This window comes from Panthera onca, chromosome A1 (assembly GCF_046562875.1).
Source record: "Panthera onca isolate mPanOnc1 chromosome A1, mPanOnc1 haplotype 2, whole genome shotgun sequence".
Taxonomy (NCBI): domain Eukaryota; kingdom Metazoa; phylum Chordata; class Mammalia; order Carnivora; family Felidae; genus Panthera; species Panthera onca.
In genome coordinates this window covers 117482560-117507495 of record NC_138339.1, presented here as the reverse complement: position 1 = coordinate 117507495, position 24936 = coordinate 117482560, and the positions used below count along the sequence as shown (strand labels likewise).

At 40.4% G+C, this 24936-nt stretch overlaps 1 protein-coding gene across 9 annotated transcripts in view; it reads left to right on the top strand.

Moving 5' to 3' along the window:
- The first annotated feature begins 13690 nt into the window (after positions 1-13690).
- TCERG1 (transcription elongation regulator 1) overlaps positions 13691-24936 on the top strand; it is a 61149-nt gene continuing 49903 nt past the window's right edge. For all 9 annotated transcript variants that reach the window (XR_009611046.3, XM_078449907.2, XM_078449903.2 and 6 more), the window contains exons 1-4: positions 13691-13810; positions 20333-20558; positions 22800-22952; positions 23857-24304. Coding sequence is in view for 8 of the 9 variants with exons in the window: in XM_078449907.2 (XP_078306033.1) it covers positions 13752-13810; positions 20333-20558; positions 22800-22952; positions 23857-24304 (886 nt within the window). In the remaining variant the exon portion in view is untranslated. The remainder of the gene's footprint in view (positions 13811-20332; positions 20559-22799; positions 22953-23856; positions 24305-24936) is intronic.

The following is a 24936-nucleotide window of genomic DNA, read 5'->3' as shown; positions in this document are numbered from 1 at the left end:
ACCCTTTTTCAATGCATGTCTGATCTTGAAGTCTGTGCACTGCTCTGTCTCTGGCCCATCAGTTAGGATAACATGAGATTCCTAATGGCATGAGGGATATTCTGCTCTGCTGTTTTTTTGTTGGAGCCATGCTGCCTTTGTTTTTTTTTTCCCCCTAACTTTCCCTCTACACATCTGTGTGTGTGCACACCCTCTCCCACCCTCCCACCCACACACGTCTTCACCTATATGCCCATCCCAACCCTTGGGCCCTAGTGGCATTTTGACATTGAATCAAAATTACACTGACATTATTATATGTTCACTGAGAAAGCTTTTTCAGGAGCAAACACCGATAGCCCCCATACCTTCCAACAAACTCCAATACTAATAAAGCCCCCAAAACATCAACCAATATGTGGGTCAACTTTCTATATTATGAAATATTTTTTTTACCATTTTTCCTATTGATTTTTCATTTACTAAGTTAATAATAAATAATAATAAACTAACAATACTGTCTTTCAGACAGAATTGAGTGTTCACTTAAATTTCAGAGTGAAGATTTGAATCAGCCAGCAGTTTTATCTACATCAAATTTTATCAATTTTTGTATTGTTTTCATGAGGGTCCTTCAGTGACTGTTATTTCTGCCAGACCCAACTTTTCCTAGACAAATTTTGCAAATTAGCACTTGAAGATTTGACCTTTGGGTCATTTTTTAGTCAGCAACCATATTTTGCCACACACAACCATAGCCGTTCTTAGGTTTAATTTGTGTTGGTTATTTTTGCCAGAAATATGCATTATGAACTGGACGCTAGACTAATAGTTTATATTTATTTCTTGGTTACCTGTGAGAAAGTTGGGAGCATTTTATGCAACAGAGAGAGCTAGATAAAACAGAGAGAAGGATCCAGGCATGGAGAGATAAATAAAGCAAGCGGAGATCAAGTAAAAAGAATAAAATTTAGGGGTGCCTGGGTGGCTCAGTTGATTAAGCACCCGACTTTTGATTTCGGCTCAGGTCATGATCTCACAGTTTGTGAGTTCGAGCCCCAGGTCCGCACTGTTAGTGCAGAGCCTGCTTGGGCTCTGTCTCTGTCTCTCTCTCAAAAATAAATAAACATTAAAAAAGAATAAAAATTATATTTATAGTAATGGTAATAGGTATCGTTTATTGAGCACTTACTATGAGCCCTGTTCTAAACTCTTTAAATGGGCTTATATTCATTTCACCGTTACAGTAACTCTTTGTAGAGATATAATTGTTATTTCCAGTTTATGATGGGGAAGCTTTGGCACAAAGACTGGAAGTGAATTATCCCAAAATACACAGCCGGCAGGAGGCAGATCCAGGATTCAAACCCAGACAGCCTGCAGCAGAGAAGCCACAGCGGTCCTGGTGCCTTGATTGCTTACTTCTCAATATTGCAGCATCAAAATGTCCTCTAGAACAAAATGGTGCCATGAGTCAAAATGTCCTTCTTTCACCCCATGCTTTTTGGCCACCCAAAATGCCTCCCCACATGCTTGTTACATAGGAGCCGGCCTGACCTCAACGATGAGGAGCCCCCTACCCACAGGGCTGGGTCTCTTGCCCCTCTCCCTCTGCTGGGCTCCCCAGGATCTGAGCTAATCCTTGCTGGAGGTCTTATCATCTGTGTTGCCAATTTTGCTTCTTAGTCTTCCTCCTTAGACCACCAGCTCCTTAAGGACAGGAGTTGGTTTGTTTCCATGTCCCTAGTGTAGGGCTAGTACAGATTAGAAAGGCTGTGAAATTTCTCCAATGAGTGAGTGTGTCATTTCACTAATAGTGAATTCCACTAATAGTGATTTGCTTTGTTGTTTACTTTTTAGTGCAAACACTTTGGCCTAACAGGTTCTTCTGCATAAAGGGAGCTGTGACCTTTCATGACAGTCCTGGAAGCTTGCTAATTAAAAGCTCGTGGAGTCTTGATCTGGCGCAAGTGACTGGGCTGTGGGTAAATTATTTCTACTGTTTTCTATTTTGTTCCAAAACCCTACAGTATCTGGTGATAACAGATTTCATTAGCAAGGGAATTTGAATATAGCAGAGTGAATCAAAGTCTAAAACCAGAACAAGTCTGTTTAGAATATACATCTGTACTATACTGCATATATAGGTGTGTGTGTGTGTGTGTGTGTGTGTGTGTGTGTGTGTGTTAGTACTTAATACTTGATCTGTAAAGTTGGAGAAGTTATCCCTGTGTATTACCTAGGCTGTCCAAGTCAGAAATCTTAATGTTGCCTAAAACTCCCCACCTGTCCCACACTCAAATCCAACCCATCACTGAGTTTGTTGATTCTTTTATTTTTTTTTTTAAGGTTTTATTTATTTATTATGAGAGAGTGCGCCAGTGGGCGAGGGGCCAGGAGAGAGGGTTGGGAGAATCCCAAGCAGGCTCCAGGCTGTCAGCACAGAGTTCGACACAGGGCTCCATCTCAGAAACCGTAAGATCACGACGTCTGCTGAAACCAAGTGTTGGATGCTTAACTGACTGAGCCACCCTGGCGCCCTGATTCTTTTATTTTTTATTTTTAGTTTTTTAATGTTTATTTATTTTTTCAGAGAGAAAAAGAGACACAGAGTGTGAGTGGGGAAGGGACAGAGAGAGAGGAGGACACAAAATCTGAAGCAGGCTCCGGGCTCTGAGCTGTCAGCACACAGAGCCCCACGCGGGGGCCGAACACGTGAACTGCAAGATCATGACAGGAGCAGAAGTTGGTTGCCCAATTGCCTGGCCCTGGATTCTATCTTTTAAATAGTTTCTGAACCTGCTACCTCTTCTCCATCTCACTGTCATTGTTTCAGCTCAAAGCCCCATCGTGGTCAAAAACAAAAGCTTTCTAGGTCTCCCTGACTTCAAGCTTGCTCTGTTTCAACTCCTTATCTGCATTGTAATCCAAGCGATCATTTTAAGAAGCAGATCTGGGGCGCCTGGGTGGCTCAGTCGGTTGAGCGTCCAACTTCGGCTCAGGTCACGATCTCGCGGTCCGCGAGTTCGAGCCCCGCGTCGGGCTCTGGGCTGATGGCTCAGAGCCTGGAGCCTGCTTCCGATTCTGTGTTTCCCTCTCTCTCTGCCCCTCCCCCGTTCATGCTCTGTCTCTCTCTGTCTCAAAAATAAATAAACGTTAAAAAAAAAATTAAAAAAAAAAAGAAGCAGATCTGATCCTGTCATTCCCCAGCTTGAAATTCTCAAATAATTTATCACCTGCAGAATAAAATAGAACCTCACCCACCTTTTCAGTCCTGCTGCCTGCCACTCCCCTATATGTTAGTCCTTCCGTCACGTAGTTCCTAAAATTACTTCCAAAACACTGTCCTTAATACATCCTTTCCTAGTCCTTTCTGCTGCCTCAGTTTCCACCTCCACAGCGCAGTCTCCCTCCAAATATAGTTGCCCCTTCTGTATTTCTGCCTGAGTTCCAAGCCATATGGCATAAACGTTGGAAGCAAATGTAGTAGTGTGGCATTGCCTGAATAGGGCACTTAATGTAGGAGTTCAGGCCACTCAGTTAACCTTTGTAATGTCATCTGCAAAGCGGAGATGATAAGTCACAGCTGCGTTTCACTGTCATGAGGAGTTACGTGCGAAGTTCCATGTAAAATGCTTGCATGTAGTAATCACTCGGTAAATATTAGTCATTCGTCTTGGCTAAGATTTGGCTTATTTACCCCTTTTCTAGACTGTACTCCGTGGACAATGAATCTTGCATCGTTAGCAGCTATGATAGTTCCTCACACAAAATGAATGTTCATTACATGTTTGCTAAAGGGACAAATGAATGGATTTGCCAAATGGACAAGTTAATTATCTTCTGAATCCAAAATTAGAACCCTTGGTCTGATACATTTTGTGTAATGAAGAAGAGTTCAAGTAACGTCTAAAATGGTGAGTTATTACTTGAGCAATAAACAGTGATTGCCTCAATCTGTCCTGACACTTGTGTGAAGCTTAATGAGACACTGCAGATGTTGAGTTTTATAAATTTTGAGAGACAGAGCTTTCTGTCAGATTTAACCAAGGAAGTAAAGTCGTAGAGACTTGGGTTCTAGTCCTGTGTCTGCCACTAACTGGATATATGACCATGAGAAAGTTAATAATCTCTCAGGGTCTCTATTTCCTCATCCATAGACAAAGAATGTTGGACCAGATGAGATTCCTATCAGCTCTCCAGTAAACTCCTTTTGTAACTTCTCAGGTAGCAATGTAGGGAATTTGTATCTGACAGATAGTCTATAAAACAAGTGTAATATAACATATAATATAACAACAAGTGACAGATAGTCTTAAAACAAGTCTTAAATATTAACTTTCAAAAGGATTCCTGAGATGATGTTGTTTTAATTTTGAGGAACAAAATCTTAATAGTATGATTTTGGGGCTGGAATGAGCCATAAAAGACAGGATTGTTGTTAATAAAAGAAAGAGAAGGGCTCCCTTTGACCAATTCAGTAAAAGAAATAGTGTTTACTTTACACAGTGGATTTGCTGTACTGTTTGGATCAATAACCAAGATGTTGTAAATGTGTCATTGAGTATTCTGGGGACAAATCCAAAGGTTCTAGCAAAATGCATACACAGTGGACTTAGATCCAGTCATCTGTGTTAATAAAACCAAAGCTTGAAGATGACTAGGTGACTATTCCAGGACAAATCCAAATTAGGGTAATCTTAGGGAATGCGATTACCATTTAATAAGTGGAGGCCTAAGTAATCACATGGTATCCAATTGAGGAAAAATTGTGGAAGCGAAACATAGATAGTTGTCTTAGTGCAGGTGTCCTCTACTCTGTGATCCATAGATCCCAGGTGGTCATTGGAACTATCTTAAGGGTCTACAAATTCATGGGCTTGTCAACCACTTATTGTCTGTTGACTGAATCAATCAATTATGTTAATGATAAAAATGACTTCCTTTCTGTTTGTTCCCTACAGAGCAGAATGGAAAAGAACACATTTCTTTTTAAAATGTCCTTCTAGGGGTGCCTGGGTGGCTCATTCGGTTAAGTGTCCGACTTTGGCTCAGGTCATGATCTCATGGTTCATGGGTTCGAGCCCCTCGTCGGGCCCTGTGCTGGCAGGTCAGAGCCTGGAGCCTGCTTCAGATTCTGTGTCTCCCTCTCTCTCTGCCCCTCCCCTGCTCACACTGTGTCTCTCTTTCTCTCTCAAAAATAAATAAACATTAAATAAATAAATAAATAAAATGCCCTTCTAGTTAGGGAAGTAGGCTTTGGTACACAAGAGAGGAAGAGCAGAGAGATCCCCAATGCAAGAGCATACAGAGGTGGTCTAAATGGAAGGTATATCTCTATTTGGAATAGTGAATTATCAGTCCGTCATGACCCACTGTTATTAAAAATTCAAATCAAATAACTTACTGACCTTGTTCTGCTTCCAATCTCATTGAGCTGTTTTCTGATAATTTCGCTGGCTCTGTAAGTTGGCCCACAGGGAGGACAGGGACATCTGGCTCACCTGACTATTGTAATTCTCTGTAAATAAACTGGCATTCTGGTTTATGGAGATGGGTCTTTACGTGCTCACTTTAAAGTGAGTGTTTTGACTTTTGTTCTGGTCTTATTGTGCCGACAAAATCTGTTGGGGAGACTGCAAAGCTAGGAGTGCAGTCCTTAACCACAAGTATTTCCCAAGATCAAGGGCATCTTGCGAGGACTCGGCACTTAGGTAGCCGAGACTTTTCTAGGGACATCTCTTTGCGTTACTTGCCCTCATCATAAGTGCCTCATCTCGTCTTCTCAGCTTGTAGATGGATAAATTAAGGTAAACCTCAGAATATGCCTGTGGTTTGTACCCTCTGTCCTTGGTTAGCACCACTGAAAGCTAGTTGTCTGGAAGCTTATGACACATTTTGAAATCTTTTCATTTTGAAATAATTTTGGATTTACAGAAGATACACAAAGTTACCACAGAGATACCCTAATGTTAACCTATTATGCAACCATAGTACATTTATCAAAACCAAAAGGCACAATTCTAACTGGACTACCAGCTTTATTCAAATCTCCTCCGTTGCTTTCCCACAAGTGTCCTTTTTCTGTTCCAGGAGGCAATCCAAGATACCACATTGCATTTAGTTGTTACATTTCCTCTGCTGCCTTGAAGCTGTGATAGTTTCTCAGTCCTTCCCCTTCTGTCATGACTTACACACTTTTGGAGAATATCGGTCAGGTATTTTGTAGAATGCCCTTAATTGCTATTTGTTTAATGTTTCCTCAGGTTTAGACTGATGTTATAGATTTTGGGGAGGAATGCCACGGAGGTGAAGAGACCTCCTCATCACATCGTATCAGGGGTGCACACCTTCACTGAAGATATTAACCCTGAGCACTTGGTTGAGATCGTTTGTGCCATATTTCTTCACTCTAAGTGTAAACTCTGTTAGGTAGAGTCCCTAAGTTTAGCCTACACTCAAGGAGAAGAACATCAACTTCCACCTTTTGGAGGGAGGAGTCTCAAAGAATTCATTGGCATATCTTAAAACCACTGCAGTATTTTATAAATTTTGGGTGGAGATATTTTGAGCCTATGCAGTATCTTGTTTGTCTTTACAGTTTCATCCACTAATTTTGGCATGCATCAGAAGAACTTGCCTGCAGCATGATTACTTCGGTATCCTAACGGTGATTTTCCGTTTTCCTCATTGCTTCTACATTTATTAGAAACAATATTTTTAATGGATGTCAAAACTCCAGTGCGTTTTGTGACCTGGCATCTTTTCATCTGCCTCTTCAGTTTGGTTTCTGTGGCTGAATCCTTCTCTTGAGAATATCTTTTCTTCTAGAAGAGAGATTCACAGGTTTTTCCTTTTGTAGTGATCAGACTTTCTCTAAGTTTTGGCATTTAAACAATATTATACATACCATCGTTATCAGCTTTCCAATGAAAAAGTCAAACAGGAGATTTCTGTTACCTTAATCTGTTTAATAGGATGGTCTTACTCTTTCTAATTTTATTTTTATTATTTTAGTATAGTTGACATATAATGTTACATTAGTTTCAGGTGCATAACAAAGTGATTTGACAAGTTTATACATTATGCAAAGCTCACTATGGTAAGTATAGTTACCATTATGACTACAGAGGAGACCTTACTCTTTACATATCTAATTTAGCTTGTGTTGGAATAGTTGGTATCATCAGTTTGCTCTTGTTCTCCTATCTTTTGTCAGACTATAGACTAAAAATATAAGCAGATACACTTTGCTGTGTACCAGTTTAAACACTCTTTTATGTAGTTCCCTACATTTCAATGTTTCAAGCCTTAGAATATTTTCTTTGTTAGTGGAAAATTTCAACTATTAAAAAGTAGAGAAGATAGCATCATAAACTATCACTTCCCTATGACCCAGCTTCAACAGTTATCAAGGTACAGTCAGCCCTGTTTTCATCTATGACCCTCTCTCCTGCCTCGTACTTCCCTACACTTATTTATTTTTTTATTTTTATTATTTTTATTAATTTTTTTAAGTTACATCCAAATTAGTTAGCATATAGTGCAACAATGATTTCAGGAGTAGATTCCTTAGTGCCCCTTACCCATTTAGCTCATCCCCCCTCCCACAACCCTTCCAGTAACCCTCAGTTTGTTCTCCATATTTATGAGTCTGTTCTGTTTTGTCCCCCTCCCTGTTTTTATATTATTTTTGTTTCCCTTCCCTTAGGTTCATCTGTTTTGTCTCTAAAAGTCCTCATATGAGTGAAGTCATATGATTTTTGTCTTTCTCTGACTGACTAATTTCACTTAGCATAATACCCTCCAGTTCCATCCATGTAGTTGCAAATGGCAAGATTTCATTCTTTTTGATTGCCGAGTAATACTCCATTGTGTGTGTGTGTGTGTGTGTGTGTGTGTGTGTGTGTGTGTGTGTATACCACATCTTCTTTATCCATTCATCCATCGATGGACATTTGGGCTCTTTCCATTCTTTGGCTATTGTTGATAGTGCTGCTATAAACATGGGGGTGCATGTGTCCCTTCAAAACAGCACACCTGTATCCCTTGGATAAATGCCTAGTAGTGCAATTGCAGAGTCATAGAGTGAGTTCTATTTTTAGTTTTTTAAGGAACCTCCATACTGTTTTCCAGAGTGGCTGCACCAGCTTGCATTCCCACACGCTTGTTTATTTTGAAGTTAATCCCAGTCATTACGTTATTTAATCTGAAAGTCTTCAGTTGGTATTATAACTTTTTTTGTGAGTCAATTAGAAATGATCATCAATTAATCAGTTTGCTCATTGACTGATTTATTGACTGGCACTGAGCTACATTCAAGAGAAATGAACTGAAAAAACATGAATTCATTCCCTAGTGTCTTGGAATCTAGATTCAATTGGACATTGAAGTTACTCTCTGAGCCAGCTTAGTTACTTCCTTTCTTAGTTACTTAACTTCCCTTTGTCCCAGTTTCTTGATATGTAAAAGGGGATAGTAATGATACCTTACTTAGATGATTGTTGGGGCACCTGGGTGGCTCAGTCATTTGTGTCTCCAAATCTTGATTGCAGCTCAGGTCATGATCTCAGTGTTCATGGGATTGAGCCCCTACTGTCAGTGCAGAGCCTACTTGGGATTCTCTCCTTCCCTCTCCCTCTGCTGCTCCCCGCTCACACACACTCTCTCTCTCTCTGTCTCTCTCTCTCTTTCACTCTTTCAACGTAAATAAATAAATAAACTTAAAAAAAAGAAGATTGTTGTGAAGAACAAATGGATAATCTATGGAAATTTGAGCATCAAAAATTATTATTGATTTTAGTTAATTGAAAGGGAATGAATCTATTGACAACCCATGAGTCTATGTTAAACTTAAAGAAAGGAATTAGAAAAACACCCAATTTGTCTCTAGTTGAGTCGGCTCTCAAAACACCTTTTTATTTTGAAAGTTCACAAATAAAGGGAAAGAATCACACATTTATCTACCTTTTAAAATACACACTGAATTTTTGGGTAAGTAAATAGCTCCTCTTGTTCAGGGAAATCTCCAATTTGCAGAATTGTTAGGTAGTAAACATAGAAGGTAACATATAATTAGAAACTCGTTATTTTGCCACCCCGAGGAAATATTGATTCAGGGAAAGATAAAACCGTTAAACCGTTTAAATTAATGGTTGATAGGTAGGATTACCGTTCATCCAATTTTGCCCAAAATAGTCCTGGTTTCTGACTAGAGTCCAGATGTAACTATTAACAGTGCGGATAGTACAATGGTTACGGTGGAAGGATAGAGCTGTCACTGCTGTAACCCAGTGTCACTCTCAGCATCATTAAGGGTGGGATAATCAGATATGCCTGTATTTCTGGGTGTGTTATAACTGAAATAAACAGCACTACTTATGAAGTTCTTTTCATAAAAATGTTCAACTTATGTCTAACCAAGTCTTCGGATCTAAGTTCCAGCTTCCAGAAATGCAAGGGTTAGAGGAAACAATCAGAGAGATCCAGAGGGTGGAACTGGCCTGGTATCTTCAGCAAGTCAGTGTCCTGATAAAAGGAACTCTTGTAGGTTAAAAGTGACCTAAGCAACATAGCAACCAGATGCATTGCATGGTTCTGAATTGGATCTTGCTTTGGCCAAACCAGCTAAAAATGACATCTTAGAGACAGCTGGGGAAATGTGAATATAGACTTGGCATTACCCTTAATTTTGTTAGGTGTGAAAATGTTATATTTGATACATAGAAAACTATGTATTTTTTTTAAGAGATACATACTGATGTATTTAGTGGTAGAATGTTACGATGTTTATAATTTAAAGTACTTCAGCGTTAAAAACAAAAAAAGTTGACAGGAAAATAAATAAGACAATATGTGTAAAACATATCATATACACACTGCTCATTGTTACAATATGTAGTAACAAGTGATTGGAATGTTACAGAGACATGAGGGGTGTTACAGGAAAAGAATCTAAGAGGGGAAATAGCAGGAAGTCAGGTTTTCTCTCTGAACACTGCTTTCTGGAGAAGTAAGGTGGAAGTTGAGAGCTAAAAGATGACCCCTGGCGATGGCATTCAACTCTTGGGTAATCTCCTCCCCTTGAGCGTGAGCTGGACTTACCAGTTTGCTTCTAGTGAACAGAATATGGGCAGCAGTGATGGAATTTCACTGCCAACATTAAGTTACAAAAAATCTGTTGCTTCTGTCTTGGGCATTTTGTCTCTTTCTCTTTTAGATTGCTTATGGTAGGAGAGGCAAATTGCCATGTTGTCATCAGCCCCATGGAGACATCCATGGGGGTGTCCTCAGTTTTTAAGAACCTGCAAGTAAGTGACACATGCCAACAACCAGATGAGAGCACTTAGAAGCAGATCCTTGAACTTCAAGTGAATCTTCCCCCTTGGCTGACAACCTGATTGCCTCCTCACAAGAGACCTCCAGCGAGAGGCTGAGCTTGGATTCCTGACCCATGGAAACTGTGAAATAAGAAATTTTGTTGCTCTAAGCTGTTAAATTTGGGGGCAACTTGTTGCCGAGATATAGACAACTAGACACAGATAAGAAAGAAAACAGGGGTAAGCTACTATTCTTATTTGCTGCTCTGACCCACATGTTGATTTAGTATGATGTTTACTCTTCATAGAGTAATATTGTTCTAGTTTCTTAGCTGATAGCTCAATGTCTTCGTGTAGACATGTGCAAAAAGCTGAAAATTATCTTGATTTTAACCGTTTAGGTAAAGCATCAGCTAGCAAAATGCCCCAAAGCAACTCAGTTAACAAATATTACTTATTGAGGCCTGTTCGTTGCTGCCTAGGCCATGGTAAATGGTCACTTATGAAACCTAATGGCAGCTCTTTTATTTTCCAAATAAAGAAGCTGAAGCTATGGAAAGTCAAGTAATTTGCCCAGGATTATGCTGCCAGTAATTCATAGAGCCAGGACTAGAATCCTGATCTCATTTCATCAATTAGCTATCCATATTGCCTCTTAGGTAGCCAGCAGGTGTATCTCCATTACTGAGTTCTCTTCCAATGTTTCAAAGACCATTATTTCCCCCAACGAGGAATAATATAGCTGCACAGCCCAGTAGACAACACTGGCCTCTCAGGTGAATGAACACTCTGCTAGATGTTGGGGATTCAGTGAAGAAAATAGAATCCTTTCAAAGTATTTCAGTCTAGAGGAAAGAGGCAGACATGGTCTGTTAACTATGCTATCTTTCTGGTTTGGGTGGGATTTAGCAGTCCCCAGTTGGCTTTGGTGTGAGATACATCTGTGCTTGAAACCCTAGCTTCACTTTTTACTGGCTGTGTGGATGTCACTTTGCACAAGCTATGAAATCTCCGTGAGCCTTTGTTTCTCCACATATAAACTGGTGACAATATGTTTGCCTGTAGGGCTGCTGAGGGGATTAATCATAGTGTATGCAAAGTACCTACCATAGGTTTAAGATAGGTGTTCAGAAATGCCGGATTCTGCATTGGAACCACGTTTCAAGAGTCACTTCTGCAGGATGACTTCATAGCCAAAACTTAAAGCCCTGATGATATTAATTAGTCTTAAACAAACACTGTCTCTTTACCTCACTTTGACAGACTAAGTTTCAGGCTTTGTAATTCAATTGTTGCCAATTTGGCAACGGTAGTATTTGTTGTTCTGTTCTGTGCAGCTATGCACATTTTCGGTAACCTGAGTTATCATGCTTTGGCCATAGGGAACTGCATTTGGTCACTTGCAAGATGCACTGAGCCCCTCTAACTATATTTTCACATTGATTCAATAAAATGGCTCACTGTAGATGCAGCTCAGATGAGATATTTGCTGTATATTTTGTGTAACTGTTGAGTGCAAAATATGCAAATTTCAAGCTCATGTTTATGTGAATAAGCTATGGCAATGAAACAATGAAATACTTAAACATAAAATCATGTACATATGGTACATATATATAGGTATGCCTGCTCTACATATCTAAAAAGAAGATGATAAAATAAGATATAAATATCTTAATGTCTCTCTCTCTATAGATAGATATAAGTAATAAAACTATCAAATGATAAAACTTTCATTACAACTGCGAAGTGTTTCTTCCGTTCATTCAAACTGACAGTTTGTTTTCATCTTTTATACATGCCACTGATTTGCTTTCTATAAGGTGTCTATTTTGGGATGCTTTATTTCCCCTCAGCACTGGGGAATAGTTTGTCATGAGCCATCTATATCAGTATTATTCTCAGAATAGTTTAGCATGATTTGGGGATGTATGCTGCTACTGAAAAAGGGATCTAACTCCCACTCTTAGGCTCCAGTTTGTTTGGATGTCATATAGTCAGTGAAATTTTAAGCATTCTTTTCTTTAAAAAAAAACTTTCTTTTAATGTTTGTTTATTTCTGAGAGACAGAGAGAGAGAGAGAGAGAGAAGAGAGAGAACAAGTGGGGGAGGGGCAAAGATAGGAGGAGACAGAATCAGCAGGCTCCAGGCTCCAAGCTGTCAGCACAGGGCCCAATGCGGGCCTCAAACTCACAAACGCAGAGATCGTGACCTGAGCTGAAGTTAGACGCTCAACCGACTGAGCCACCCAGGCGCTCTGCATTCTTTTCCTTCACCAGTTGAAGCTGTGTTTAGCTCTTACTACATTAAAAAACATTTTTTTAATGTTTATTTTTGAGAGAGAGACACAGAGAGAGAGAGAGAGAAAGAGAGGAGAGAAAGAGAGGAGAGAGCCCTTATTACGCTCTGCCATTTGCGAGTTTGTGAAGTTACCTAAGTTCTCTGTGTCTCAGTTTCATGTATAAACTGTAGCTATTCACAGTACCCACCTCTCAGTGTTTATGAGACTTAAAAGAGCTAGTACATGGAGAGTACTCAGGACAGTGCCTCGTACATGTGGTTAGGTCTGACTAAAAATTATGTATTATTATTTTAATATTTTGAATTCCTTCATGATAGATAGGGCTCATCATCTTTATGCTTTTAATACCCTAGAGCCTACAGCTTTATTTTAAAATTTTCCATTTATTTATTTATTTATTTACATTTTCCCTTTAATAAAAAGAGCAATAAACAGACTTCCTTCTGGGTACCAGGGTGTGCTGAATTCAGAGAGGCATGAAGGGCAGACGCTTTCTACTGTAAATTGCACAGGGTTTGCCATCTCCCACTTGTCTTAATACGGCAACTTATAACACTCATCAGATGACGATACACTTTAGGAGACACTTTGGTAGTTAGTAATCTTTTATTAATAACGTGGCTATCAACGGGTGGTCACTGAACACACGATTCTGAAAAGCTGGGAAATAGCTGATTTCCACAGCAACTCTGTGATTGGCTTAGGTCCAATTCAGGTCGATTTTTGATTGGCTCTCGCAATGGAAAGGGTCTCTGCCTGAGCCACTATTACCCATAAGCGGCCAACATGGCTCCACAATTGGCTTTCCTGGAAGCCGGCAGACACGTGGCTACCGCAGGCCCGGCAGTACGTGGGAGGACCTAATTTTGCTTACCGCGAGAGGGCGCCGGCGGCTTCTCGTTGCTCTAGTCTCATTTCCCATATAGCCTCCGAGTAACCAATCACCTGGCTGTCTGGATACCGCTTTCAAAGTCGGCGGGCCATTTCGCCAATCGCAAGGCAGATCCCGCCCTCAGCCTGAAGATTGATGGAAAGCTTCACCAATCATTTCATTGATCTCTGCGATCTCCCCCGCCCTCGCACGGGATTGACGATCCGACCGGCCAATTGGGGACGCTCAGTCGGCGGGTGGATGAACGCGGCCCTCTGTAATGGCGGAGCGTGGCGGGGACGGGGGGGACGGTGAGCGATTCAACCCGGGGGAGCTCAGGTAAGGGGCGCTGTCCTCCCTTACATTTCAGCACAGTGGGGCCCCAGGGGCTAGGCCTGCCGCGCGGAGATCCGCGGTCGGGGGGTGGGCGGAGGAGCCGCAGCGGCTCGGGGCCAGGACCGCATGGGGTTGGCGAAGGGGGAAGGGGAAGGTGGCTTGAATGAGAGAGCCGAGCCGGGGCTGGGCCGCGGCCTCCTGTGCCCTCTCCGGGCGCGCCCTGCGGTTTTCCCTGGGCCCCAGCGCCCCTCGCGGCCTGCGGCCTGCGGGCCGGGTCCGGCGTTCCCGCCTTGGGGCCCCGCCTCAGCCTCGTGCCGCCTCCGCCTCGGCCCACCTCAACCTTCCTGTCGATTCAGCTCCGCCGAGGGCCGGGCTTTCCCCCATCGACCCCTTCCACTCCGCACTTAACTCCTCGGGATCCCTCGCCACTTCTGGCTCAGCCTTCCCCACGCCCTCCGCGGCCCTCGGGGGTCCCCACGTCTGTCCTGTTCCTTCTTCGCCTCATCGCTTCTTTTTCTGAACTTCCTGTGTGTTTTCTTCCTTTCTCTCTCATCCGTTTATGCCTCATGCCGCATTTGTGAATAACAGCAATAGCGACAGCCGTTTGGTACGTGTTTCTGTGTGCCTTTGGGGTAGTTGGCCATTGTCATTTTTGCAGGCCACAGACCAGAGCCCTCTTCAGTTAAGTTACTGGCCCATCGTACAGGTGAGGAAACTGAACCTTGTAGAGGTCGAGGAAGTAGGACAAGGTCGCATTGATGGAATTGTGGCTCCAGGAAGTGGTTTGAACCCAGGCAGTCAGGCTCCAGAGCCAGCAATCTGGATCGCTGTTCCATTCTCGTGCTTACGCCATTGCCCTAAAGAGTGCAGTGACCTTTCTTCCTTTGGTATCTTAGTGCCTATGGGGTTTGTAATTAAGATCTGGTACAGTAAAAGTGTCTTGATAAAGTAAAATTCTTTAGTGGTTTTTGAGGAAAAGAGATACTGAGCTTTATGTATGTTTGGTACTTTTTTTTTTTTTCTGGATAAGGGAAAATGACATTTCAGATGTTCAGCTCTCATTCTGAATTGTGCCGTTGTCAGCATTTGAAAATGAAAAAGAGCAGTGTAGGTTATGAGGACTCTCTAGTATTGTCTGGAGCTCAAGATGAAATTGTAGAAAGAAGTGGGTATTGTTACTCAAGTGTTCAGGAAAAAATTGTCTTCTCAATTCTGAATTGTCACACAGAGAAATCCTTACTTGACAGGAGTAAAATCTTGTTTTCTTTCAGGGGCGAATTTCATACCCTTTAAACCCCATATGTACGTTAGTAATGAGTGATCAAAGTGTATTGTCAGGGTGGTTCAGTATTAGTGATGGAAAGTTTATTACTGATTGTGATCTCAAGGGAATAGTTACTTACCTCCTTATTGGGAACATTACTTTGCATTTTAGTACTTTACAGAGTAGCCTTTTAGACTTTGTTACTAGTAGTCTAGACATTGTTGTAAAAGTGATTTGAATAGGGTTCTAAATTAGCTGTTCTCTTGCAAATATTTTAGATCTTAGCCTCCTGGGTTGGAAATTGCTTCCAGAGCATATTGTAAAAACTTTTACTTATATAAAATAACTGATTATAGCATTTCTCATGGTGTAAGAGAAATTACCTGTTTATGTGGCTTCTTTGATGGTACAAATTGAGGCTTATTTTTGTGTTTGTATTCTTAATGTGTATCATGTTGTGTCTGCCATAGTGCCTGGCAAGGGAGGTGTTGGATGGATATATGGTAAATAAAAGAATATAGGAGATTACAGATGGTTTACTTATGGACCTACATTTAGTGTGTGCTTTGTGACAGTCACTGACCTAGGTACCTGCTGGCAGGGGAGCCTTGAACCAGACCAAAAACTTTTGTCCTCAAGGAGCTTCCATGCTAATTAAGATTGATCTAAATTCTAAACTGAACTAACCTCATATCAAATGAGATCAACCTCCCAAGTGTGAAGAGACTTATTCAAGGTCACTGAGTAATTGGTAGGGTCTAGGTCTCCTCACAGTCTTACCACATAATTTGACTCCCATATATCATGATGTAGCATCTCTCTATTTTTGTCCTTCCTATTAAAGTATTTGCAGCATTGTCTTCACCACTGGGGAGATTGTATATCCTAGGGAGATACATTTGTTCTTGTAAAAAAAAAAAAAAAAAAAGAGTCTTCTATTCTTGTAAGGAGCCTTCTGTTTTCCAAAAAGGTTAGAAGTGGTAGGGATGCAAATAACCTGCAGTAGACAAAATTTATTTAGAGGTCCAAATGCCACCCGTCCCTTAATGGTTGAAGACCATTAAGAACGCTTTTGTAGAGTCGTATTTGTATAGATCTTTTATCCAAGGCCTTTGTTTACCTGTTAATACTTTGTCTGATGACAAGATACTTGGGAGTCTCAATTTCCTCAACTGTAAAATGGGAATAAGAATACACTGGTGCTACCACTAGCCAGCTCCCTTAAACAAGGTATTTTTCTGTGCCATAGTTTCCTTTGTAAAAATGGTGCCAAACTTACCTAACTGGTAAGTTTATGAGGATTGTGAGGACTACAAGAATTAGTACAAACACCGTCCATGTAACCGTGCTTGGTATATAGGAAGTACCCAGTTTACATGACCATTGCAGGAGTAATGCTTGAACAGTTACTGTCCTGGGCCCTGGGATGCAGCAGTATGCCAAAGAGGATCTTATATACTAGCGGGTGGACAGAACACAGAAGTAAACAAGTGAAAGATTTCTTCGTAACATGTATCATAATTGAAAACGCAAATTGGGTTACGAGCCAGAGAGGGACTGGGTTTGGGGTTAGAAAAGAGTTTGAGGTAACATCTGAAGTGAGGCCGAATGAGAAGGAGCCAGTTATGTAGACATCTGGGGTAAAGCATGCCAGGCCGAGGGAACAAGTGCACAGGCTTCAAGGTAATGAACTTTTATTTAAAGTATTTGATCAAAAAATAGGTCGGTAGAGGTTAGGTTATAGAGATTCTAATAATAGTAATTATAGTAATGTAGCTGACACTACAGTATAGCTAGCTTTCTCACGTTAATACCATTTAGTACTACTGTTACACTAATGTTATGGCCACAGTAATAATACCTCCTGCTTACAGGGGGCTTAAGTGTTAGGTGCTCTTCCAAGTACTTTATCAGTTCATTTACTCCAACTTGAAGTTTCTGGTGAGGTTGTTGGGATGCAACTGCGTGTACAGAGAGCTCAACACGTGTGCTATACATATCTGACATCAGAAGGTGGCACCTTTAGGCTGTTGATGGAGGAAATTCTGTGAATTTTGTCACCATTTTTAGTGGCAGACTTGAAAGTTAAGCTGTTTAGTCAAATTGACATTGCTTTTTGAAGTTGAGCACTGTGCTAGGTAATGATAATTTACTGGGTAGCATATGCTATCCTAAATGCTTCACAGGGATTATCTCATTGAACAGGGAGATAGGAGATAGGTCTTATTTCTCTGCCCCTGCTAATTTACATTAGTATACTAATACTGAGTATACTCAGGCTCAGAAATTATGTAACTAGCCTAACAACAAAAGGCAGAGTCCTGATTTGACTTTTTTTGTGATTCAAAAGCCTCACCACTTAACTTCAGCCTGTAACTAGGAAGTGAAAATCTAAAGAAAGAATTACTGTAATTTTTCTGTAAAGGGAGAGGCAGATTCAAAGGAAATCAGAAGATTAAGGTACATTATTAACTTGAGACTGAAACACAGTATCTTTCCTTGGTGGTTCACTTTTTTTCTGCCCAGAGGTTAAGACTTTCCTGTCTGTCTTTAGGGAGTGTGTATAATATGAAGACTGATTATTTTGATCCCATCCTTACTTCTTTTTGCCATCACCATTATTACCTCGTACTTTGCAATCCCGAGTGCAGGATAATTTGCAAATTTGGTTAAATACTCTTGGAATAGTAGCTCTTGGATGTGTTTACAATCCTAGTGTTCTCATGGAAGTCATACTAGTTCTTAGGATTTTTTTGTGACAGAATTGAACTACAGTGTGGAAAATTTAGAGAAAGTTCAAAGGATAATCTTAAGCAGAGGGTTGAAGGATGTAGGAAAGTTGGAAGAGCCTGGTGAGAAGAGAGTATGAAAATGATTATTTTCAGATATACATAAGGAATGTAACTATTAATCTCATGGGCACAAAAATGTAAATTTCATATATAAAGAATTATAGTAGCTTTTGAGAAGAATAAGGAAATTATATTAAAAATAATTTTTATAATGTGTATACCTTACTTGTAATTTAGGTACAATAGTGCCTAAATATTGGCTTATTCAACGAATATTGAGACCTACTATGTGCTGGGAATATACAGGAGAGCAAGACAGAATTCCTGCTCTAGAGAGGCTTACATAAACAGCATGGTGTAGTGTTTAAGAACTGTTTGCCTGTGTTCAAATCCTGGTTTTACTGCTGAACCAGCTGTGAGGTCTTGGGCAAGTGATACTTCTCTGTGCCTTAGTGTCCTCATCTTTAAAATGAAGTTGATAATGCAGTTGACCCTTGAACAATGTGGAGGTTAGGGATGCTGTCCCACCCCCCACAATTTGAGAATTGAAATATAGCTTTTGAGTCCCCCAAGACTTAACTATTAATAGCTTACTCTTGTCTGAGACCCCTTACCCATAACATAAGCAATTGATTAACACGTATGTTGTATGTTAAATGTATTATATACTGTATTCTTACAATAAAATAAGCTAGAGAAAAAATGTTAAATCACAAGGAAGAGAACGTAATTTAGTACTGTACTGAATTTATTGAAAAAAAATCTCCTGTAAGTGGGCCCGTGCAGCTCAAACCTGTTTTATTCAAGGGTCACCTGTAGCATCCATATCATGGCGTTAAGATGGTTAAATGAGGGGCACCTGGGTGGCTCAGTCGGTTAAACGTCCGACTTTGGCTCAGGCCATGATCTCGCGGTCCGTGAGTTCGAGCCCTGCGTCGGGCTCTGTGCTGACAGCTCAGAACCTGGAGCCTGTTTCAGATTCTGTGTCTCCCTCTCTCTGACCCTCCCCCGTTCATTCTCTGTCTCTCTCTGTCTCAAAAATCAATAAACGTTAAAAAAAAATTTAAAAAAAAGGATGGTTAAATGACTTAAAAAGAGCTTAGAGCACTGCCTGATACATGGTAGCATAAAATATTTTTAAAAATTTTGTTTTTTAAAAAAAGCACTTGTGAGAGGAGATAGGTAATACCATTTATGTGATACTTCCTATCTGTTTAAATGCCATGGGAAAAACAAACCAGGGTGATGACCTAGAGGTTGAAGGATGGGATGGGGTTCAGTGTAGCGAAGGGCTTATCCTTTAAAGAATATTCGTGATCTCTTAAGCTGCTACCCCCCACCCCCTGTAAAAACTTTGTACTTGGAAGTAATTTCCAAAAGTTGCAAAAATGAAGTTAATACACTTAGTATTTTACCTCTCTGCCTTATTATTTGCACGTATGCATGTTCTCTTTTACTCTGAACCATTTGAGGGTAAGATATAGTAAAGTGTCTGTTTTCTAAGAATGGACATACTCTCCTCTGTAATGATAAGTTATCAACTTCATAAATTTACACAGATAACAGTACTTACTCTCCATATCCCAGCGTTGCCCATTACTTCACTATATCCTATTAGCATGTCTTCTCTCTAGTACTGAATCCAGTCTAGAGTTAGTATTGTGTTGTCATCTCTTTAGCGTCCTTTAAAATCTATGACATTTCCACAGCCTTCCTTTGTCTTTTATGTATAACATTGACATTTGTGAAGAATACAGCCCTCATTCTCCCTTTTTAATGGAACATTCCTCATTTTGCATTTGTCTAATATTTCCTCATAATTAGATTGAGGTTATACATTCTTGCTCGGAATAGGTGATTGTGTATCCCTCTCAGTCACTTGGTGTCCATTTACCTATCTATCTATTTATTTATGAGAGAGAGAGAGTGAGAGAGCGAGAGCGTGCTCGCATGAGCCGGGAGGGCAGAGGGAGAGGAAGAGAGAATCTGCAGGCTCCACACCCTGCGAGGAGGTGGACGTGGGACTCCATCTCACTACCTTGAGATCATGACCTGAGCCGAAATCCAGAGTCCAGAGCTCAACTGACTGAGCCAGCCAGGTGCACCCCCATTTATTCTTTTTAGGTGATAATAATTTTGATCACTTGGTCAGGGTGTTGCCCAGTTTCCCTAATATGTAGTTGATGTTTCTTCATCCTGCCCTGCAACTGAAAATAGCATGTGGGGAGACATTTTAAGACCATCAGATATCATCCTTATCCAGATTTCCTCCTTATCCAGATTTCCTCCTGGATTTGGTGACCACTGATCATTCTTACTGATGCACTTTTTACCACGATGGTTGTGAAATGATGACTTTCCAGCTCCACTTGATCTTAAGGGCCTCTTAAGTTCGATTTTAATTAGAGATGAATAGCTATATTTTATATGTTTGAGAAGGAAAAATTTATACATTGCTTTCCCACACAGGATGGCTCAACAGCAGGCCTTGAGGTTCCGAGGCCCGGCTCCCCCACCAAATGCAGTGATGCGAGGCCCACCACCTCTCATGCGACCTCCTCCCCCTTTTGGTATGATGCGAGGCCCTCCACCACCACCTCGGCCCCCCTTTGGACGTCCTCCTTTTGATCCCAATATGCCGCCAATGCCTCCTCCAGGAGGGATTCCTCCACCAATGGGCCCTCCACACCTCCAGGTAAAGAATGTAGAAGTTGTCATTTGTTTGTCAGTGTCAGTATTGATATTGTGTATGAGTTTTGCTTAAAAACTTGTTCTTAGTCTCATTTATAGGAAAATGGGAGCTAAAGAGAACATCCATATGTAAATGTATTGTTCCAAAAGCAGTAGTAACAACATAATTAGTATAGAAATTCTGAACGGGAATTTATTAGATGGTGAAAAACCATAGAAAAACATACATATAAAACTAGGAATCAGTAGGGTAGTTCTTACCTGCCTTATATCTTGAGAATTGTCTCTAGTAATCCGTCTTTATGGGAAACGAAGTTTGAAATCTTAATACATAGAGTGGGGGGTAATATGTTTTCAATGATAAATGTTGCCAGTAAGTATTTAAATATTATGAAGTATTTGTATTTCTGAGCAGTTCTCCCAGGAAAATGATGCCTAGGATAGAATTTAGATTTTGTCTCCCTGGGGCAAAAGTAGGGTTATCTTACAATTTTAGAAATTGAATTATTGTGGGATTTCCTTAAATAAAAACTTTTCTGGTATTTTAACCTGAAGCATGATACTCTACTCTAGTTTATGTAGACTCATTTATTTGTCTGAAATGATGTCATGAAGGTATCAAGTCTCAAATGTCTACTTTTGAGAATGTATTCTTTTTGTTTGAGTATATATCTTTGTTTTCTTACTTTATCCAGCCTGCACACCCCTGAAACCAAATAAATACAGTGCTGTCATCTGCCCTCCATTTGCTTGGATAATCAAGAATGAACTTACTAAAAATAGAAAAGGGTAATGATGTAGCATTTAAGCGATGTTAACTCAGTGTAGATAGGGTTATATTTATGGAAGAGACACAAAATTTTAATATTTTGCTTAATAATTGTATTGCCTTCCAAGTAATGGATAGTTCCTACCCCCACCCTTAAACAAAATGTTAAATGCTTTTATATTTCCTAGGATTAGAAGAAATCACTTTTTGACCTACTGACTGTGGTATAACTTGTTATAGGTGGATTTTTTCTTATTTGTGCTTTCAAGAGTTAAATCTACTTGTAGAATATTGTAAAATGTAATGGACTGATGTAACCCTCTAATGGAAATAAATCAGATTTGTAATGTGATACTTTCTAATGTTGTGATGCTTTTCCTGTTCTCTGTGGATAATTGTGTGGTTTTACTTTAAATCCAAATGATTTCCAGCTAACGGTGCATGAGACCTATTTGGGGTGGTTATTTCAGAGAACATGGGTCTGTGTGCTGATGCTGGAAAGACATGAAACTGAATCCAGAAAAACCTGGAGTATGGAAAAGAAGACATTTTTAGGAAAAGGAAATGCATTTTCACATTATAGTGTCCATTGCATGACACAGAATAAGATGCTTTGAATAATTGAATTTTAATGTTACTCATAAATTATAGAGGAAATCTTTTTAATTCCTTTTCAGAATCTGTTTTTAAATGTCAGGCCACTTTTCTGCTAAGATATAGCAGTTTCAGTTAAATTGTTTGGTTGAGGGTCTTGTGTCAGCAGTCATTGAAGAATGACAGTGAAGGAATTATCAGAGAGAGGATTGGATCAGTAATGGCTCCAGGATTTTTTTTAATTATAATGTTATGTCATTTAAATTCTTATTTTCCACTAAAAGTAAAATGGGTAACTATTTGATTGTGTCTTTTAAAGTTACTGATGTTTATGTGTTTGAGCTACATTATTAGTATTGCTTCAAAAAATAGAAAATGACGAATATTTTCCTAGCTTACAGTTGCTTCTTACGGGAAAAGAGAATAAAAGGGTTAGGTAGAGCCGATTTTTCTTTTCTTAGAAAATTATTTATAAAATAATGTTTCTGTTATGGTTGGTTCCTGCAATAGGTGACCTATGGAGGCATTGGTGTGCCTAGTGTTAAACAAGATCTATGACTCATTTTTTTCCTTTTGAAAAGTAGCCAGTGCCCACTGTATGAAATATGCAGTTAAAGTGTAAAGAATAAAGCAAGATTCACCCATAATGCTATTCACCCTGTTAGTATTTTCATATATTTCCTTCTAGTCTGTTTAGTAGTCATTTTTGTTAAAGAGTAACTTTACTTCTATAACCTTGATGAATATATTTTCATGGACTAGTTTTTACTACTAGAGGGAAACTAGTTTCTCTTATAGTACTTGATGTTTGGGTAGAATTTACTAATTTGAAGGTAAAAAAGAGAAGTACAAATGACCATTATTATTGTTGTTAATTAACAGAGACCACCTTTTATGCCTCCACCCATGGGAACCATGCCTCCTCCTCCGGGTATGATGTTTCCACCAGGAATGCCTCCTGTGACTGCTCCTGGTACTCCAGCACTGCCTCCTACTGAGGAGATATGGGTTGAAAATAAAACTCCAGATGGGAAGGTAAATTATAAAGTATATTTAGGTTGTGATCTTGGTGACAAGAGTAAAAGTTAAGAGTTCTGGCAGGTGGAGATCAACGACAGTATCCTTGCCAATTAAAATGAGTCTCAGATAAGCACTGGATAGGGTAGAACTCAAGAAAGGCTCACTGGATTAGACTTCTGCACAGACATAAGGTTGTCTGGAGTGCTTGTATATGTTCATCTGTGATTCTGAGTCCCCAAAGTAACTCTGAGGTTTAGTGTTTGCCAGGAGGACTTCTGGAACTCAGCATATAAGAGTACTCACAGCTAAGATTAATTACAGTGAAAGGATCCAAAGCAAAACCAGCAAAGGAAAAAAGGTACATGGGGCAAAGACTGGAGGAGACCAAGCACAAGCTTCTAAGAATCCTGTCAATGGAATTACATAGGACATGTTTAATTCCTCCAGCATGGAATGGTTACAACACGTGTGAAGTGTTGTCTACCAAGGAAGCTCACCTGAGCCAAGGTGGTTGTGGGTTTTCAGGGAATGATGGGAACCCTCTTGAAATTCAGGTTTCCAAATGCCAGTCACATGCCAGCTTTGCAAGCAGGGCTTTCTGAAGAGAGCATTCTAAGGCCTGCTTTTAACTTTCCGCATAAAATAGAACCTCGATTTTCCTTTTTGTGTTAAAAATGTAGTGTGCTCATTATAGAAAATTAGGGGAAGGGGGAGAAGGGGAAAATTACTTAATAGTTTCATACCTATCATTACCTATGGTTTCAACAGCCAATTTCTCTTCTCTAAGCTTTTTTCCCTCTTTTCTAAGTTTTGTTTGTTTTTTTTTTTAATACTTCTTAAGAGAAGGTATAGTTGCGTTAGTGTTTTTTAATGATAGTTGACAGATTCTGGGATACCAATGATTTTGCTTCCTCTGCAGGTTTATTATTATAATGCTCGGACACGTGAATCTGCATGGACCAAACCAGATGGAGTTAAGGTTATTCAGCAGTCAGAACTGACACCTATGCTTGCAGCCCAGGCTCAGGTTCAGGCCCAAGCCCAGGCGCAGGCCCAGGCGCAGGCCCAGGCTCAAGCGCAGGCTCAGGCGCAGGCACAAGCACAAGCTCAAGCGCAGGCGCAGGCCCAGGCCCAGGCTCAGGCTCAGGCCCAGGCCCAGGCCCAGGCCCAGGCGCAGGCACAAGCACAGGCTCAGGCGCAGGCGCAGGCACAGGTGCAGGCGCAAGTACAAGCACAAGCAGTAGGAGCTTCCACCCCTACAACCAGTAGCCCAGCACCTGCAGTGTCCACTTCAACATCATCATCCACCCCATCCTCTACCACTTCTACCACAACAACTGCCTCTTCGGTTTCGCAGACAGTATCAAGTGAGTACCAGCCAGCATGTATTTTCATTTAGGGGTTAGAGAAATGGACAGGTAGGGACTGCATTGCAAAATGATCCTAGTGTTTCAGGTATTATCCTTCACGTTACTTAAAATACGTTTTTGACATTAAGCCTTTTGGGTTAAAAAAGAACAGAAATTTCCATTAGTAGAAGAAATTATTTGTCCTGTTGGAATTCACAAAGCTAAACTAGGAAGTGCAGAGTAGCTATCCATCTTGACCAAGTAATAACGCTGGGTGCTGTGGGGTTTGTAACATAAGTAGAAGTCTTGGTTCCTGTCTCACAGGGCTTCCAGTTTTTCTAATTGAGGCAAGAATAATGCATGTGAAACAATTAGAGAGTAATGTACACAGCTATATGGTGAAAATAGAAGGTGCAGGAATTCAAGAAAAGGGAGAGACAAGTAAGTGGGTGGACTGTGGGTATTGAGGTTGATCGTGAAGGATGTGCATTAGGATTTGAGTGGATTTGAAAGTAAAGACCGGTCTTTCAGGTAAGGGGAACATCATAAACAAAGGTCAGGAGATGAGGATAAATGCAGTTTATTGGATTGTTAAGAAGCTCTTCTGAGGTGGGGAGGGGGAGTTATATTGGTTAACATATTGAGTAAGA